This window comes from Caloenas nicobarica, chromosome Z, assembly GCF_036013445.1.
Source record: "Caloenas nicobarica isolate bCalNic1 chromosome Z, bCalNic1.hap1, whole genome shotgun sequence".
NCBI lineage: Eukaryota > Metazoa > Chordata > Aves > Columbiformes > Columbidae > Caloenas > Caloenas nicobarica.
In genome coordinates, this window is record NC_088284.1 from 36,774,151 (window position 1) to 36,792,033 (window position 17,883).

Below are 17,883 nucleotides of genomic sequence, written 5' to 3' on the forward strand. Positions count from 1 at the left end.
AAGTGATCAGGCCCAGTCAGCATGGGTTCACGAAGGCAGGTCCTGCTCAACTAGCTTGATCTATGACTATGTGAACAGCTTAATGAAAAAGGGAAAGATGGTGGATGTTGTCTACCTAGACTTTAGTAAAGATTTTGATGCTGTTTCCCACAGCATTCTCCTGGAGAAACTGGCAGCTCATAGGTGAGATGGGCGTACTCTTTGCTAGATAAAGAACTGGCTAAATGGCCGGGCCCAAAGTGTTCTGGTTAACAGAGTCAAATCCAGTTGGCAGCTGGTCATGAGTGGTGTTCCCCAGTGCTCAGTATTGTTTGGGGCCCGTTCTGTTTAATCTCTTTATCAATGATCTGGATGAGGGGATTGAGTGCTCCCTCAGTAAGTTTGCAGGCAACACCTAGTTGGGTGGGAATGTTGATCTACTTGAGGGTAGGAAGGGTCCACAGCAGCATCTGGACGGGCTGGATTGATGAGCTGAGGCTGATTGTATGAGCTACAACAAGGCCAAGTGGCGGGTCCTGCACTTCGATCACAACCACCTCATGTAGTGCTTCGGGCTCAGGGAAGAGTGGCTGGAAAGCTGCCTGGCAGAAAATGATCTGGGGGTGTTGGCTGACAGCTGGCAAGCCAGCAGCGTGCCCAGGTGGCCAAAAAGGCCAACAGCATCCTGGCTTTTATGAAGAGTAGTGTGGCCAGCAGGAGTAGGACAGTTATCATCCCCCTGTGCTTGGCAGTGGTGAGGCTGCACCTCAAATCCTGTGTTCAGTTTGGGGCCCCTCACTATAGGAAAGACATTGAGGTGCTGGAGAGAGTGCAGAGAAGGGCAACGAAGCTGGGCAAGGGTCTGGAGCACAAGTCTGATGAGGAGCAGCTGAGGGAACTGGGGCTGTTTATCCTGGGGAAAATGAGGCTGAGGAGAGACCTTATTGCTGTCTACAACTACCTGAAAGGAGGTTGTAGTATGGAGGGTGTTGGTCTCTTCACCCAAGTAGCAAGTGACAGGACAAGAGGAAATGGCATCAAGTTGTGGCAGGGGAGGTTTAGATTGGGTATCAAGAAAAATGTCTTAATGGAAAGGGTTGTTAGACATTAGAACAGGCTGCCCAGGGAAGTGGTTGAGTCACCACCCCAGAGGTGTTTAAAAGACGCATAGATGGGATGCTTGGGTACATGGTTTAGAGATGGACAGTGTTAAGTAATGGTTGGACTCGATGATCTTAAAAGTCTTTTCCAACAAAAATGATGTTATGATTCTGTGTTTCCAGTAAATGGAAATAAACTCCAAACTTTTATGGTTTCCTTAAACAGTAAACAAGTACATTCTAGTTGCCACACAGACCACTGAGACAATGCTCCAGGACACTGCAGAACAATTCACTACAGAGCCATCTCGGGGCAGATCAATACAACTGCTTTTATCTATTGTTTCATTACACACTGCTTCATATAGCTGCCACTTTGACAGCACAAAGACAGAAAAACAAAACCAAAACAAACAAACAAAAAGTTTGGAGGCTGATGGACGACACCAGTCCACCAAGTCTGCAGTTTTATGCTAGGCACAAAGTACATCATGCAATGGGATCACACAGAGGGTGAAACTAGTACAAATTTTCTCTCTCCCTTCAGTAAGTCAGCAATTTCAGACCTAGGAAGTAAAAGGTACATTCCACCTTCTACTCTTACAAAGACAGAATTTTATTCCTTAGGGCAGATGGGGGTCCTTGTAAGCAGGCTTCCTCCAAATGCCACATTAATGAACAGGTCTGACCATTTTGGTCACATGGAGGGAAAGGGTTGCAGTCAGAGGGAACACAACCAGCACCTTAATATTTCACAACCAATCTACATGTTCAACAGTCTCAGTCTCCTGGCTTACAGCATATAAAGCTGTACTTCTCCCAGGTAGCAAGCAACAGGATGAGAGGAAATGGCCTCAAAGTTGCACCAGGGAATGTTCAGAACAGATATTAGGAAAAATTTCTTCATGGAAAGAGTTGTGCAGCACTGGAACAGGCTGCCCAGGGAAGTGGTTGAGTCACCATCCCTGGAGGTCTTTAAAAGACATACAGATTAGGTTCTCAGGGACATGGGTTAGTGCCAGAGTGAGGTTATGGTTGGACTCCATAACCTTGAGGGTCTCTTCCAACTTAAGTGATTCTATGATCCTATGTAAGACAGATACCAATCCCTTCCTCTGATTTCGATTCTAGAGCTGATGCATTTCAGCAATGTTGAAACTGACAGAAAATAATCCCACTGACAGAGTCAGTTTTCCTGTAACTGATTTCAAGGGAGAATAGTTGCAGTGCAGCTAAAAACTGCCTTTGACTTTCCAGCTGTCTGCTGCGTCAACCAGAGGTTGAGGTTTTTTCTGTAAGAGATAATCATTAGCATTGCCTACCGACTGAGTTAATTTAAAAATAAATGAACATTATCATAAGAGGAAAATATTTTATAAACTTAAGATCACTGAAGAGAAAGAGAAACAGGAATTAGGTTACTTTTTTCTAGTCCGATTTCTACTTTGACTCTCAATACCTAGATTGTAAATGGTACGACAGTTTAATCACAGTTTTCCTAAATCAATCAGAAAAATGTCTGTACTAATACTCTTCTAAGATGGTTAAATCATAAGAAACTTCCACAACAGCAGAACCTGCAGGGCACAGCTTCTTTGGGAGGCCCATTTCTGTAAGGATTGCACCTCGATTGGCAGTAATAACATGCCAAGAATTTGATTATTGTCTAAGTACAGGGTTCTTGTAGGGTATCTTCACCATTTTAATACAAATTAAATAGGGTGCTAAAGTAGTTACAAATCTATCCCAAGGAAAAGAAGTAGGAAACAAAGATGGATTTTAAACAGCCCCACTTGGTGCAAATGAGTATTCAGTTTCAGATTCAAGGTTAAAACATGTATAATTTTGTATAATTTTTTTTTTCCTTTACTGCTTAAAGCTCCCTTTTCTTTTAAATGTTTAGATATCTTTTTCCTCTCCTTCTTTCTGATCCAGTGAGCCATTCATATCCCTGGTAGACATTTCAGTGACTGCACCAGTTCCTGGAGTAGCCTGTTTCAGGTCTAACCTAACTTTCTAATGATGCTGTGCCGGAGTTAAATCCCAAAAAGAAACACCCAGTGACACTGCTCTGGAGACGTTAGCATGGTGCACTTTTTTTGTTGTTCTTGTCTAAACGTTACTGCAAATAGTACCGGTGCATGCTATTGCAAAGGCTGAAGCAAGTACAGGACTACTCAACATTCTCATTTCTCTTCTGTCTGTTCATAGCAGTAACTGAGAACAGAAATGCAGATACCTTTCTGATGCACAGAGAACCACTCTTACCTCTTCCTTAAAATCTGGTTACTGACTCCTTACATGAATAGCACAAAAAAGAGAAGAGATAAAATCATAGAACGATAGAATAACTTGAGTTGGAAGGGACTCGTAAAGATCATTGAGTCTAACTCCCTGCTCCTCACAGGACTACCTAAAACGAAACCATATGACTAAGAGCATCACCCAGATGCTCCTTGAACCCTGACAGGCTTCGTGTTGTGACCACTTCCCTGGGGAGCCTGTTCCAGTGACCGAACACCCTCTTAGTGAAGGATGTTTTCCTAACGTCCAATCTGAACTTCCCGTGATGCAGCTCCATTCCATTTCCTCCTGCCCTATTGCTGGTCACCAGAGAAAAGAGCTCAGCACCTCCTCCTCCACTGCTCTCCCTGAGGAAGGTGTAGGCTGTGATGAGCTCACCCCCTCAGACTTCTCTTCTCCAAGCTGAACAAAGTGACCTCAACTGCCCTTTGTGAGTCTTGCGCTTCGAGGCCTTTCATCATCTTGGTCATCCTCCTCTGGATACCCTCTCATAGTTTGCTTGATGCACCCCAGGACACGGTTGGCCCTTTGGGCTGCCAGGGCACACTGTTGGCTCATGTTCAACTTGCCATCAACCCAAACCCCCAGATCTCTTTCTCTGGGGCTGCTCTCCTGCCTCTTGTCCCCCAGTTCATACATATAACCAGGATTACCTTGTCCCAAGTGGAGGATCTGGCACTTGCTTTTGTTAAATTTCGTAAAGTTGGTGACTGCCCAGCTCTCTAGTCCATCCAGATCTCTCTGTAGGGCCTCGCTACCCTTGAGGGAGTCCACAGCTCCTTCTAGTTTAGTGTCATCAGCAAACTTACATTCAGTTCCTGCATCCTGATCATTTATAAAAAAACAACAAACTTTTTTGTTGTCCTTCACAGTGCTGGCCAGCATGAATTCTAATTGAGATTTGGCCACACAAATTTTCTCTTTACAGCAGCAAACAGCATCTCTGTAGTCCTCCCATGTTGCCTGTCCTTGTTTTCAACATCCATGCACTTTTCCACCTAACTTCTAGAAGAAGATCTCAGCCCAGCCAGCCTTCTGCCCCACATGCTTGACTTCTGACGCTTTGGAATTGCTTGCTTCTGTGCTTTTGAGACAGCTCTTAAGTTTACAGCTCAAGCAGAGTAAAACAACATTGCTTTAGAAAAATTCTGCTGCTAGCAATCTAGGACAACAGAAATAGCAAAGAGCAGACTCAGAGTGTTAGGGAGAAGCCCACTGATGTCTCCACCTCAGCTGGTTGAGGAGTCACATTTTCCACATGCTGAAGGACCAAGAGCTAATAAACAAACCTTAAACCATTTTTTATACACAGTATTTCAGCAAGAGGCACTCCACAAGCATTCTCTAGAAAGCTCCTTACAAGCAATGCAGATAAACACCTCACTAAGAGGCTGGGAAGTTGTAAGCAAGTTAAACATATTATTAAGTTGCAAAAGGTCCTGGAGAGAAGCCACTCCAGGGCTGGTAGCTGGATCCTGAACCCTGTCCTGAGCTGATCTTTTGACTTAGAAAAACCATCCTAGTGTCCACCATTCCTTGCAAGTAAGTAGTAATGTTTACACAAGACAAGTATTATCTAACATATCCTTATTGCCCTGATCTCAGACTGTCTGCTTTCCACAGGAGGGGTGGGGACGGGAAGTACTTAAAAACCAACTTTTAAGACATATCTTTTAATATCTACCTGCACCCTAGTACCTCTTGCCCTCCTCCTCTTTAGAGAAGTGGAAACTCATGGATGAGTATGACAGATATAAAGTAACAGGCTACTATACAAATTCCTTACTATAATTCACTCCTTTTCCTGGGGAGATGCCATTTCATTTGCACCTGCTAATAAATCTAGGGTTTGGTTTAAAACAGTCCCCAGCAGACAAGAGGTCATACGCTGACCAACTGCACCACCTAGCTTCACTCTGAAGGATCTTCAGAGTCCTGTTTTTCATGACACCTTTGGTTATTTTCCTTCAAGATGAATGTTTCTTCCAGTATCACCTCTATTCATGTGATGTCTCACCGCCGATATTACAAACAATTCAACAGCTTTGATGTGTTCAGAGTTCAAGCAACCTTTCACCCAGAAACAACATAGTACTGGTGTTTGTAGGAGTGTAACAGAGCTACTTTATTTACCCTTTCATTCTTCTGCTGAAAGCAGCAGTCACTGAGATGCTACCCTTGCCACATTGCAAGACAGATTTCTTCATTACTAACTGCACTTAAACTAATTCAAAAGGCATCGATATGAAAATGGTTCCTTAGTCTGAACAGAGCTGTGAAAACAATACAAAAAGGTTTGTGCTCTTATTTTGACAAGTACACCATAAGCTAAAAGTCACAGCAAGCTTGTCAGCACACAGAAAGTCAGTACCCTTTTCTGCACGGCTTGCTTTTAAAAATATTATTACGATCTTTTACAAAGCAGAGATACTAAATCTGTCTTACATGTCACACAATTTCACTCTCAGTTTCTGCCAGAGTCCAGAACATCCTTGGCATCCTTGTGTTTTGTTCCTTAATCTTGTTTGATTGCTGCTAGGCTTCACCAGACATTCTCTAGGGAGAGAAGAAAGTGGTACATTATTTAAGAGCCTTGGACTGCAACTTTTGGTGACACATCAACAGCACCAAATGCAGTATCTCCCCACTCACACAGGCAAAGTTAAAAGATCAGGTTGTGAATTTCAGAGCTGTGCATTATACAACACAAGGCAAAAAAATAATAATTTCACACCCACACGGTATGGAATTAGCTTTAAAACTTTTGGGGGGCTTGACATGAATAAAAATACTGCTTCCTTTCATAATTGCCTGATTCAATTCTGTGCAATGCTTTTCAGGATTTTCAGGACTCTTAAATTTTTATTCTCTAACATGATGCAAGGTATTCCCTCAGTTCGCTTCCTTGAGTACTGATCTGTATTTAAACCCAGGCTCACACTTTATTTAAGGTGATACCCTTTCAACATCTGCCAAAAGAATCATAACAACACATGAAGCTTTTATCTAGAGCAACATCTCCTGCTTTCTGTGCTGTGCGACCTGTTGGAGTATGCAACAAAGACAGCAGCAACGATAAGGCTGAAAGCAACAAAGCATAATCCACAGGGAAGAAAACAGTGCAGCTAAGTGTGAGCAGAAATATGTAGAGCAACAGGAGACAAACTTATTGAGATGGTGAAAGTCGTGACTGACTACATCTAGAAAGCGGTTTCTCTGGAACACTTCCGCTCTATACGTGGAAAACAAACAAACACATAAAAGTGGAGTAGCTGCAGAAACCACTCTAATTCACTTTAAAGACAGAGCACCTAGGGGTAACCACAAACTGATCCAACCCAGAGAAATTAGCCTGCCAGGTGTGAGCTACGATCTCATTTGACAACAGCCATTTCAAAATGGAAGCTGTAAAAAATCCCACAGTAGAAATTTAACCCACAAACACTGGAGGAAATGTGTTTGTAGATGTTGTGATGATGGAGCTGAAATTATACCAGTTCAATAAGGGAAAAAAAAATGCAAAAAAGCAAACATTGAAAGACATAGTTGCAACAAATAAGCAATTTTAGGCTACTAAATACCTTTAAAAAAAAAAAAAAGAACAATAAAATCACCTAACTTTAATTTAGTTCCTAAATAGAGGAACTTAACTATGTCTGTAGCAAAACAGCTTGCCACCTTTACCTTATTTTCAGAAATATGTTCCCGAGAAGGCAGTACACCTCAGTATTTGCTCACAAGCCACTGGCAAAGCTCTTACCTGGTGTCTTGAGGAACATGACTGGAGTTGTCCTGAAACAGCATTGCTCACACAAGCTTTGCTCAGGCATGAACAAACTCTGCAAGACCTCTGGCTGTCATCCATAACCCTATTTCTGTTCCCTTTCTCCTCACTCTCGTGTTTATAGACAACTGTCCAGCTTGCAAGCACTTCATTTACTCTAAAGCAGAGAAGCTCTGAGCTGGGACTTTCATAGTTGCACAGAAGATGACCATGGATTGTTTGTTATCATATTAATAGATACAAAGATTTGTGAATTGTGTGCTGTTGCTGCCTTGGTGTTTCTCAGGTAGAAACATCCCTTCATGATGCTTCAGTTCTCCCTTCAGCTATAATCACATTCAGCCGCTGTCAGGCAGATGGGGTGTCTCTGTGAATCCCAGTACAGACTCACAGCGCTGGAGCTCTCCCACAGATGGATGATGCTGCTGGTGTCATCACACGCACAGTTACCAAGGTGACTCCCTCTTTGGAAACCAGGGTGATAGGAAGAGCGAAGTGAAAACAAAAGGGTCAGGAAACTAGAATGTGCTTGACGGCTCAAAAGAGCATTTTTCCAAAACATCCAAAGTGGTGTTTTAGAGACACAACACGAAACCAGAGCAGAGAATTCTGCAGAAAGAACTATCAGAAAAATTCATCACTGCCCAGTGAAATAACTGTGCAGACATTCTGCATGGATTAAAGTTAAGTAATGTCTGGCCATAGAGACACCATTATTTCCATTGGTTGAAACCTAGCAAAATTTGTATGGATGACAAAAGGAGTTCACTTGAGAAAACAAGGTCACTTTCCTCGGAGTTTCAAGAATGGAATATTTTATTGTAGACATTGAGCCAGACTCAATCAAAAATAATTTATGCTGATTTGTTGAAAGTTACAATTCATAAATCTGTACTACTATGGCATTACCAAGAAACAGTTGCTCATTTCAGATGAAAAAGGGAATGACAGCACACTGAAAAAGGGTTGACAGCACATATATTTTTATTTGGAAATATTTCCGCAAATGACTGCACAGCAAAACAAGATTACTATGCATCACATTGTTCAGTGTTCCTTCACTCAAAATAACCTCTTCTAGTAATTTAGTTCAATTATGAAAACACCTAAATCCAATATAGATATAAAACATACTATGCGATGCTCCTTGCAGACTGTGGCACAGACAAGTTGCAGCATCACTGTTTATGGAAAAAGCTTTTACCTTCAGTTTTACGCAACATCTCTTAAATTGTTGCTGAATGACAGAAGTCCAAAGGATGAGCAGCAGTAACTACTGGTTGACTGTCTTGTAAAGGTCGTCTCAGAAGTCACTAGGCACGCTGATGTACTGCGGCACTGAGCGTACAATTAGAGAGCTCAGAGTTAAGCTGCTTTTTCCTTTAAAAATCATCATTTAAGAACCAGTGTAATTATCTTCTTTCAGATGAACTTTGAATACTTCAGTAGCTTCAAGAAAGTCCCCAAGATCTGTTCTCCAGACACCACTCATCCCTGATAGGTCTTTCCTGAGTTCAGATGCTAACAGCAATCCTGAATGTATATCCAGGAAGTTATGTGCGACTTGATGGGAAAATACAGAAATAGGAAAGGAAGTCAGAGTGCAACTGAACAACAATTTCTAAACTTATTAGAACCAAAAAGACCACGTTACTAACTGTCCATGCCATCGGCATAGACTTATCCTAGTTTTGTCAGCATTAAAATCACTAAAACAAAGACATACGAAACAAGCAAAATCATGTGAACTCCGTTTTAATGTACTTGCTAAAATATCTGCTAAAATGAAACCAACTGTATGGAATCTGATGACCATGAAAACATTGACAAATCATGGAAGACAAGGAAAGTAGTTTCAAGTGTACTTAAAAGCATCTCAATACGTAATCAGCTCCTGCACAATCCTACTCACACACACTTGGGGGTTTGAATGGGCACAGCAGAAACCACCTTTTGTGACAGCCAGGCCCATGTGGGGCCGGGTGCCCACTGACTTTAAACGGGCTCTGAGTGGACCAGGACGCTTTTGGATTAGTGGGCACCAGTGGGCCACATGGTACAATGTCCACGGAGGACTCCCTCTGCCACAGCGGCTGCTTCCAAAGCATGACTGGTGACAAGCCTCGCGATGCTTAACTCCAAATCTGTGGGACTGGCCCAGGCAATAGCCAGGGGTCCTTGCTCAACTTGCGGTACTGCACTGAATACACACTAGCGCTGCTGGGAAGACGCATCTACAGTTCAAGCTGGAAGCTGGTCACATCCCAGAACCCAAAGTGAGTCTCCACGCTTTCCAGTCTGAAGCCCAGATGGTGTTTCCTCACCACCCCCGCAGCCTGGGGTCATTTCCCTTAGTGCCATACTGGGCCTACCAGGAGATGGAGCTATGTGCCCTTCAACACATCCCCCACCTCCTGCATCAGCCAGCCGGCCTTTGTCTGGGGGTCCTTAGCTTGTCATAAATTGCAGTTCACTCCATCACCAATGGTCCCATCTCCTGTGGCTGGATGTTACAGAACTGGTTTTGCCACAATGTTCGAGACATTACCCTTACTGTCTCTGACAGTAAAGTATTTTCAATCCAGGTTAAATTATCCACAGGAACAGATGTGTGATCGCGCTCGCTTAGTTTGGCTACGTCTGTGCTCATGAAAGAGCATGTAGAGGGACCTGTCACACCTCCAGTAGCATCATACGCTGTTTTAACAACTGGTTGGATTAGTAAGGCTTCAGGAAGGGAGGAATTTGACACAGCACTGAATCTGAATCAGATCAAGTATCATCCCTGCCTTTTGGGTCTCTACGTAAGGGAATTCCCTTTTGCGCAGCTTCCAAATGATGGTCAAGTTCTTCCCAGACAGATACTGCGAAGTGGGGGACCACGCGTTGCTCTAGTTTCTCCACATTAGCCTGAGAGCTTTCAACATGGCAGGGGCTGGAGGCTTCTCCTGTATTGCAGCGCCAGTGTCCTGCTGGGTGTGGGCCAGGGCTTTTCAAAGGCAGTTAACTTGGGCTCCGGCTGCATTCAAAGGCTGCTCAGTAGCTCTAAAGCAATGAGCTAAAAGCAGGGTAACTCCGCCTTCATGTTTCTGTCTCTCTCATTTTCTCTAATCAAAGTCAAATCTGAGGTCTGCCGGCAGGGCAAGGTCCCAAAATAATGAGCTAAGGCACCCACTACATGGCCAGGGCTGGTTACGATGCAGGGTACAGTACCATATCCCACTTCTGTCAGCAGAGGGTAAGGGCTTAAGGCAGCTTAAGTTATAGGTTTGGGATACGGTAACCGACACCAGACCAACAGCTTCAAGGAAAAAGCATTTATCTCTAAATAACAATGCAGGAAAAATTACAGATCAATAGTATAATTATCTGCATCATAACAACTGCAAGTCAAGTAATTGATCAAGACTGGGCTAAACCAAGCATCTGACAAAGGCCATCAGGCAGGCAGCGGGGCGTGACCTCTTCTCCAGAAAAGTGACCTGGCCCAGGCAACGACCTTGGGGAACGCACATGCCCTGGCGGGACCGTCCTTTTTACCACAGAGCCGCAGAAGCACTGTTTGGGCTTGTTAACCAAACATCACACCCCACCTCTGCGCCCGCTCTGTGCCAGCTCGTCCCTGGTGTATCAGGCAGCACAGCCCCACGTTCCTGTGTGAACACGGGTCTGGAAATCTTGTGTGAGGCAATCCAAGCCTCACAGCTCCATTGTATGCATCGTCTCCAGACATCCCATACTGGCAATACCAGCTGTACAAGGAGCCAGTTAGTCTGGCAAAGGCAAACCCGACTGTTTAGGTATGGAAGTCACTATACAGAATGCAAGAGTGAACACAGAGGGTGCTCTGAACTGTGTCAATACTCTCAGGTGACACACAAAAAACTAAGTAGAGGCTCACAAAAAGCTCTCGGTTTAATCTAAGAATGTCCACAAACATAGTGCTGCCAGTGAGCAGACTGAATTTATACCAGCTTTATAGTACAGTAAGTTAGTGACCAAGGAGAAAAAAAAACAAAACCAACAAAAACACAGTAGTATTGACAAGAAGCTGGTAAATTAATATATACTGTGATTAACTTACGAAAGACATATCCATCATTAACCAATTGACATGAGGTAAATGCTTTCTGACCACCTGCAAAACTAGGCGATATTTTTCAAGTTTTGGACCCTTCTGCATGACAAGAGACAGACAGAAGAATAAGTAATACATTGTTTAGAAGCAGAGTGCTTAGTTTATACTTAACTAATAATTGATAGATGTAAGTAAGAAACAATTATAACTAACATCATCAATTATTCCTTAGTATAGATGTATTGTATATCAAAATCTTCAAAAATCATAATGCATATGTAATAATGTGAATATAAGCAACACAAGAGCATCCAGTCTTTGGAGCACTTAAGGAGGATGATCTCCAGAGCTCCCCAGCACTGTCAATAAAAGAATGCACCTTAACAGTTAATTTGACTCTGCTGTTAAGTTGATTTCTCCTTTTCACTTGGCAAGCCAGCCAGAAGAACCTGCTCTGCCCGGCTGCACAACCTGCTGAGTCAAGGACTCTCTTGGCGTACCCTGGAGATTTCTCTGGAGAGACTCCTTGTCCCAGTCAGATCGCTGCAGGGACAGACAAGGACCTCTGGCAAGAAGGCACTCTTTTCTGAAAAAGTGGGACTGGTCAGGTGGTTGTGAACTATCCATAAGTCGCAATAGAGAATTTATGCAGGATAGCGTATACGAGGTTGCTAGCACCTTAAAAGTATACTGTAGTTGCTGTGGAGTGCCTTGTGTGGAAAACTTACTCTGCTGTGGCTGTTGTGGTGTAAAGCCGGCTCTGTATATAGCTGTAAAGCATATTGTAATTTTGTTTAATTCTTAGATACATCTCAGTTTTGGTTATGCACTTTAATGCCTAAAAATACAGTAGAAGCTGCTGTGGCTTTAACTTGTAAGGAGTGCGAGTGTTGTGAACCCATCTATTTTGTAAAGTGTCCTAATGGTACGGCTGAGTGTTCTATAGATTTGACCTGTGTGTCTGAATTGTGTTATTTGTAAGTTTTGGAGAGAGTGGGATAAACTTGTAGTAAAATTGTGAGGACTGTATGTTGCGTGTAGCTTTTAGTATTAATACTCCTAGTTTGTATTTGTTATAAGATTAGCTGTGTTGTTCTGTATAAAGCATAATGGGAGGACAGCATAGTAGAGGCCATCAGGGTGTATTGTAGCTCACAGGAAAGAGATTAGGGAATCACCTGGTGATAATGTGAATAGAGAAACCTTAATGAAATATGCTCAGCGGCCATTGTATAAATTAGATTATGAGGAAAAGTGGTCTCTTAATGAAATTTTGAGTTACAGCACTTTAATGTTATTCTTGAAAAGAAAAGGAAAATGGAGTCAAGTTATGTATGCTGATAGATATTTCACTTTGCGAAATCACTCAAAGTAGCAGAAAGAATGTGGTATTAATCTGGCACCACAGGATACTTTTGTTTTAACATTGGAAAAGAAGCAGAACAAAGTACAGGGGAAACTGAAACAATGTCGTTCAGCATGTAGAATAAGACAGAAAACTCTTCTGATGAGAAGGAAGCATAGGATAGAAGACCATGTACCCCCACGGGGCAGGGCAGGGGGTGGAACTGAAGATTATGTGCCTTCACCTTCCAAGGTGCCAGGTGATGAAGCTTCCGAGAGAGAAGAGGAAAACAGGCAAAAGAAATTGAATTTTTAATTGATACTGGAGCATTTTAATCAGTTTTGAATCAGGAATTGATACCATTAGATAAAGATTTTGTAACTGTAGTGGAAGCTACTGGTCAACAAGAGAAAGTTTTCTTTTTCTCTTTACATCCAAACAAATATAAATTGAGAAAACAAATTGGAATTCATAAGTTCTTACTAATGCCTAAGTCTCCGAAACTGTTATTAAGACGAGACCTATTAGAACAACTGAAAGCCATAATAATATTCAAATGAAGTGAAATTTAAGATAAAAAATTGGCAATGACTGAAACTAACAAGCAAGCCAAATACCTCAGGAAATATTGGATCAAGTATATACAGGGGTATGGGCTTTAAAAGTTCCTGGTAAATCAAAGAATGCAGAACCAGTGAAAATTAATTCAAAACCTGAAGCTAGACCAGTCAGAATCAAACAATATCCTCTGAAATTAGAGGATGGAGAAAAACAAACAAACAAACCAACCCGCAAAAAACGTAAAACCCAGTAACTTCCTGCAGTTTGGACTGCTGATGGAATGAGAGTAAATAAACAAGATGGTAAAAGTTAAGTTAGTGCAGAATTTGAGAGTAATAAGTAAAATTACACCCAATAGTAGCTAACCCTTACATATTGTTAACTAAACTACGAGACAATCAGAAATAGTTTACTGTGTTGGATTTGAAAGATGCCTTTTCTGTCTTGCATTAGACAAAGAGAATCAGAAGCTTTTGCTCTGGAGTAAGAAAATCCCAATACAGGGAAAAAGCCCAATTAACCTGGACAGTCTTATCCCAGGGAGGAAAACTTGAAGCCTAGGAAGCTCTTCCAGGAAATGAGACTTTGTTATCTCCTTACAGCTATAGCCTCAAAAACCAAAGAAGACTGTGTGCAACGGACCATAAGGTGTTTTGGGGTTTTTTTGGTTTTTTTAACTAATTTTCTTATATTAAGCCAGTATCGAGTTTCCCAACAGAAAGCACAACTGACGCAGCACCAAGTGACTTATCTGGGATTCGAGATCTCTGGAGGAAAACGGGAGCTGGGGACAGAGCGAAAAGAAGCTACTTGCTGGGCACCAGAACCTGCAACATCACAAGAAGTCTGGACATTTCTTGAAATGACAGGTTGGTGCAGACTTTGGATTTGTCCAATAATTATGTCCATAATTATGGACTTTTAGTAAAGCCTTTGTATGAACTGTTAAAAGAAAACACCTCCAAGTTGAATTAGACAGGAGAAGCCAGGAGGGCATTTTCACAACTAAAAAAGGAACTGATGAGGGCTCTGGCCCTGGGCCTTCCAGATGTCACCAAACCATTTTGGTTATTCTCACATGAAAGGCTCTGGGTATCCGGGCACAGCAATTAGGACCGTATAAGCCAGCAGCACCCTACTTCTCTAAACAATTAGATAAAGTGAGCAAATGCTGGCCTGGATGTCTTCGAGCTGCGGCAGCGGTTGTACGCAATGCACACGAAGCTCGCAAGTTCACTGTGGGACAGAAAATGCTTGTGTTAGTGTCCCATACAGCCACAACCATACTGGAACAAAAAGGTAACTATTGGTTAGCCCCCTCAAGATTCCTGAAATACCAGGCGGTGTTGTTGGAACAAGATGATGTGAATATTGTCACTACTAACATTGGCAATCCAGCTTCTTACCTTAGTGGATCTGTTTCAGAGCCTGTGGTCCACGATTGCTTGGAAACAAGAGAAACTGTTTACTCCAGCAAACTGGATTTAAAGCAACCACCACTGGAAGAGGCCAAAGACTCCTGGTTCACCAATGGAATCAGCTTTGTAAAGCAAGGAGTATGTAAAGCTGGGTATCCCATAACAACTACCCAAAAGGTCAAAGCTAAACCTTTGCCTCCTTGGACTTCTGCCCAGAAAGCTGCACTCACGAGCTTTAAAATTATCCAAAAAGATTAATATCTGGACTGATTCAAAGTATGTTTTTAGAGTGGTGCATGCCCATGGAGCCATTTGAAAAGAATGAAGTTTATTAACAGCACAAGGAAAACAGATTAAACATGATACTCTAATTGCTGGAAGCTGTGCTGTTACTAGAAAAGTTGCCATCAAGCACTTCAAGCAGCATCTAAAGGGAAACACTGATCAGGAGACTGGAAATAAATTGGCAGATTACAGATTATAGTGCTAGACAAGCTTCTAAAAAGACAAAGACAGATATGAAAGTAATGTCTCTGATCCCGGATGGCTGTCTCCTTGCACCAACATCAGTAAACTATACCTTGCAGTATGCTATGGGAAATTGTACTAGAATACAACAAAACTAATTGGGGAGCTAATGCTCTATACCAAGATTTGATTAAAAGTTAAGAGTGAATTTATATACTATTTAGAAACAAGTGACCCAGCAATGTGAAATATGTCTGGAAAACAATCTTAATACTGTAAATAGGGTACAAATAAGAACAATTGGAAAAGGGAAATGTACTAGGACAATATTGGCAAATAGATTTCTCCGAACTCCCTAGAAAAAGGGTGTTATCAATATTTGCTGGCATTAACAAATCCCTTCTCAGGTTGGCCAGAAGCATTCCCCTGCTGAACTAGTAAAGTCAGAAAAGTAACTAAAGCTTTGTTAAATGAAATCATACCTTGATTTGGGGTACCCACTTTGATATCCTCTGATAGATGGCCACATTTTGTTGCACAGGTAGTACTGCAAGTCAGTAAAGCATTAGGGATTGATTGGCAGTTGCATACTCCCTACAAGCGTTAAGCAAGTGGGCAGGTAGAAAAGAAAATGAATCATACAATCAAACAGCAGTTAAATCAAATTAACTTCTTGACAAATTTCAAGTAAAAATCAGGCGCTACCTCTAGTGCTGCTCAGAATTAAAGTTAAGCCTTGAGCCAAGGAAAACTTAAGTCTTTTCTTTCAAGCCAAGAGATTAAGTATATGTTAAAGCTTTTTCAGGTCTGCCTTTAGAAGAGAAGTGGAATGGACCGTTCCAGGTGTTGCTGACAGACTTTACTGCAGTCAAGATTAAAGAGCAACCTGCCTGGATTCACTATTCAAGAGCGACGAAAACACCACATAAGAAACAAACGTCAGAACCAGACCTATCGCTTCACAGTTTCCTCAGCATTGATCTTAGTGACTCTATAGCCCAAAATGAACTAAAAGAAATGTCTGCACAGGTCAAATCTGAAACTGCAAAATATCCCCTGTTGGCATTACTGGTGATAATTATAGTCTTGACGATAGTCTTATAAGGTATTGAAATACGAGCACTCACAAATCCTTCTGGGAATAAACTGAAGTATGACATGAAGTCACAAAAACGATACATCTTGTGATTCTAATTTTAATGCTAATAATTTACTTGCATTATACTACAATGTTCTGTTTGGTGCTGCTTTCAGGTAACAGATAATTAGGCCATACTGCAACACGTGACGATAACATTTTGTAGATCTATATTGCAAAAGAACTTGCAAGTGTATTGAAAAGGGGGGAATTGAAGAGAAGCTGCTAAATTAATGTATACTGTGATTAACTTACAAAAGACGTATCCATCATTAACCAATTGACATGAGATAAATGCTTTCTGACCACCTGCAAAACTAGGCGATATTTTTCAAGTTTTAGATCCTTCTGCACGACAAGAGACAGACAGAAGAATAAGTGATACATTGTTTAGAAGCAGAGTGCTTAGTTTATATTTAACTAATAATTAATAGATGTATTGTAAGTAAGAAACAATTGTAACTAACACCATCAATTATTCCTTAGTATAGATGTGTAATGCGCATGTAATAATTATGTGAATATAAGCAACGCAAGAGCATCCAGTCTTTGGAGCACTTATGGAGGATGATCCCCAGAGCTCCCCAGCGCTGTCAATAAAGAATGCCAGCATAACTGTAGAACTGACTCTGCTGTTAGTTTATTTTTTTCGTTTCAATGTAAACTGTGTATTTAAACTGCTGTGCTCTTTCAAACCCACAAACAACTTGTATGTGGTCCATTGTTTCAAATTCATTTAAAAACATGGCTAAGTTCAACATTATCAACTACATACTACTGTAAAAAACTAATTCAGTCAAACACAGGCTGGTGAACAATGTTATGACATTTGCTTAGAAAAGGGAATACTGAAATCAACATTATTCCCTTTTATTTTTCCACTGCTAGCTGCACAGCATCACTAACAACTTCAGGAGCTTGTTGCACCACCGTCTTCCTCATCTTTAAACTGTAGGCACAATGCTGGTTCTAGTGGTTATAGCTGATGTTTCAAGAACCGCAGCTGCTAGAAAAAAAAATAAAATAAAAAACAACAGGAAGAGAATATTTAGTAACAAGTGTACCTGTTCTTCCACAAATTATATAGGAAACACAGTACTGTAATGATACATTGCATATAGATAGCTCTTCCTCTATAGTAAAAACAGCACATAATGCGTACATGAAATAACTACCTCCATCACATTACTTGCCATGTTCAATCAGTTGAGTTTTTTCCTGCCACAGGAATACGGTCCCAAAGCTGTAGCAACTGCTCTCCAACTTGTGGTTCCAGCTCCTGAAAGTGAGCAGGAAATTGGAGAAATTATTTGCACTGCTACTATTGAACATGCAGAAACAATTTGTAACAGAATCATTAGATGAAGTTACTGGTGATTGCTTTCAGTCTTTCTGAAGGAGCTCATTCCTTTTGCTATTGAGACATACCTTAGAACTCCCTGCATAGGAAGATTTTTTCACTAGGGCTCAAGAGGAGATAAAATCTTTCATAAGCAACCCTTGCCCACAGGCTGTCTGGGGTTTATTCATTCACAACAAGGTGTCAGTTCTTAAGAAGAGAATTCTGAGTGAACACACCACCACTATACACAAGAAGATATGTGCCATAATTTGTACTTTCCATATGTCACTTATTGACTAAAGATCATTATTCTCTGCATCTTCTAAGTTTAATTCAGCCAAGTGCTACCTCATGTGCTACGTTCCC

The 17,883-nt window shown here is 41.5% G+C and overlaps 1 protein-coding gene across 5 annotated transcripts in view; it reads right to left on the reverse strand.

Moving 5' to 3' along the window:
• Positions 1-8,144: 8,144 nt before the first annotated feature.
• The window catches only part of YTHDC2 (YTH N6-methyladenosine RNA binding protein C2), a 41,277-nt gene continuing 31,538 nt past the window's right edge, over positions 8,145-17,883 (reverse strand). For 2 of the 5 annotated variants that reach the window (XM_065657615.1, XM_065657620.1), the window contains exons 29-30: positions 17,369-17,454; positions 8,145-17,178 (exon numbers count right to left, since the gene is read on the reverse strand). In XM_065657615.1, the coding sequence (XP_065513687.1) occupies positions 17,374-17,454 (81 nt within the window). In that variant the 3' untranslated portion in view covers positions 8,145-17,178; positions 17,369-17,373. Of the gene's footprint in view, positions 17,182-17,350; positions 17,455-17,883 lie in introns of all 5 variants that reach the window. The other 3 variants (XM_065657616.1, XM_065657618.1, XM_065657617.1) reach the window with 3 other exon arrangements.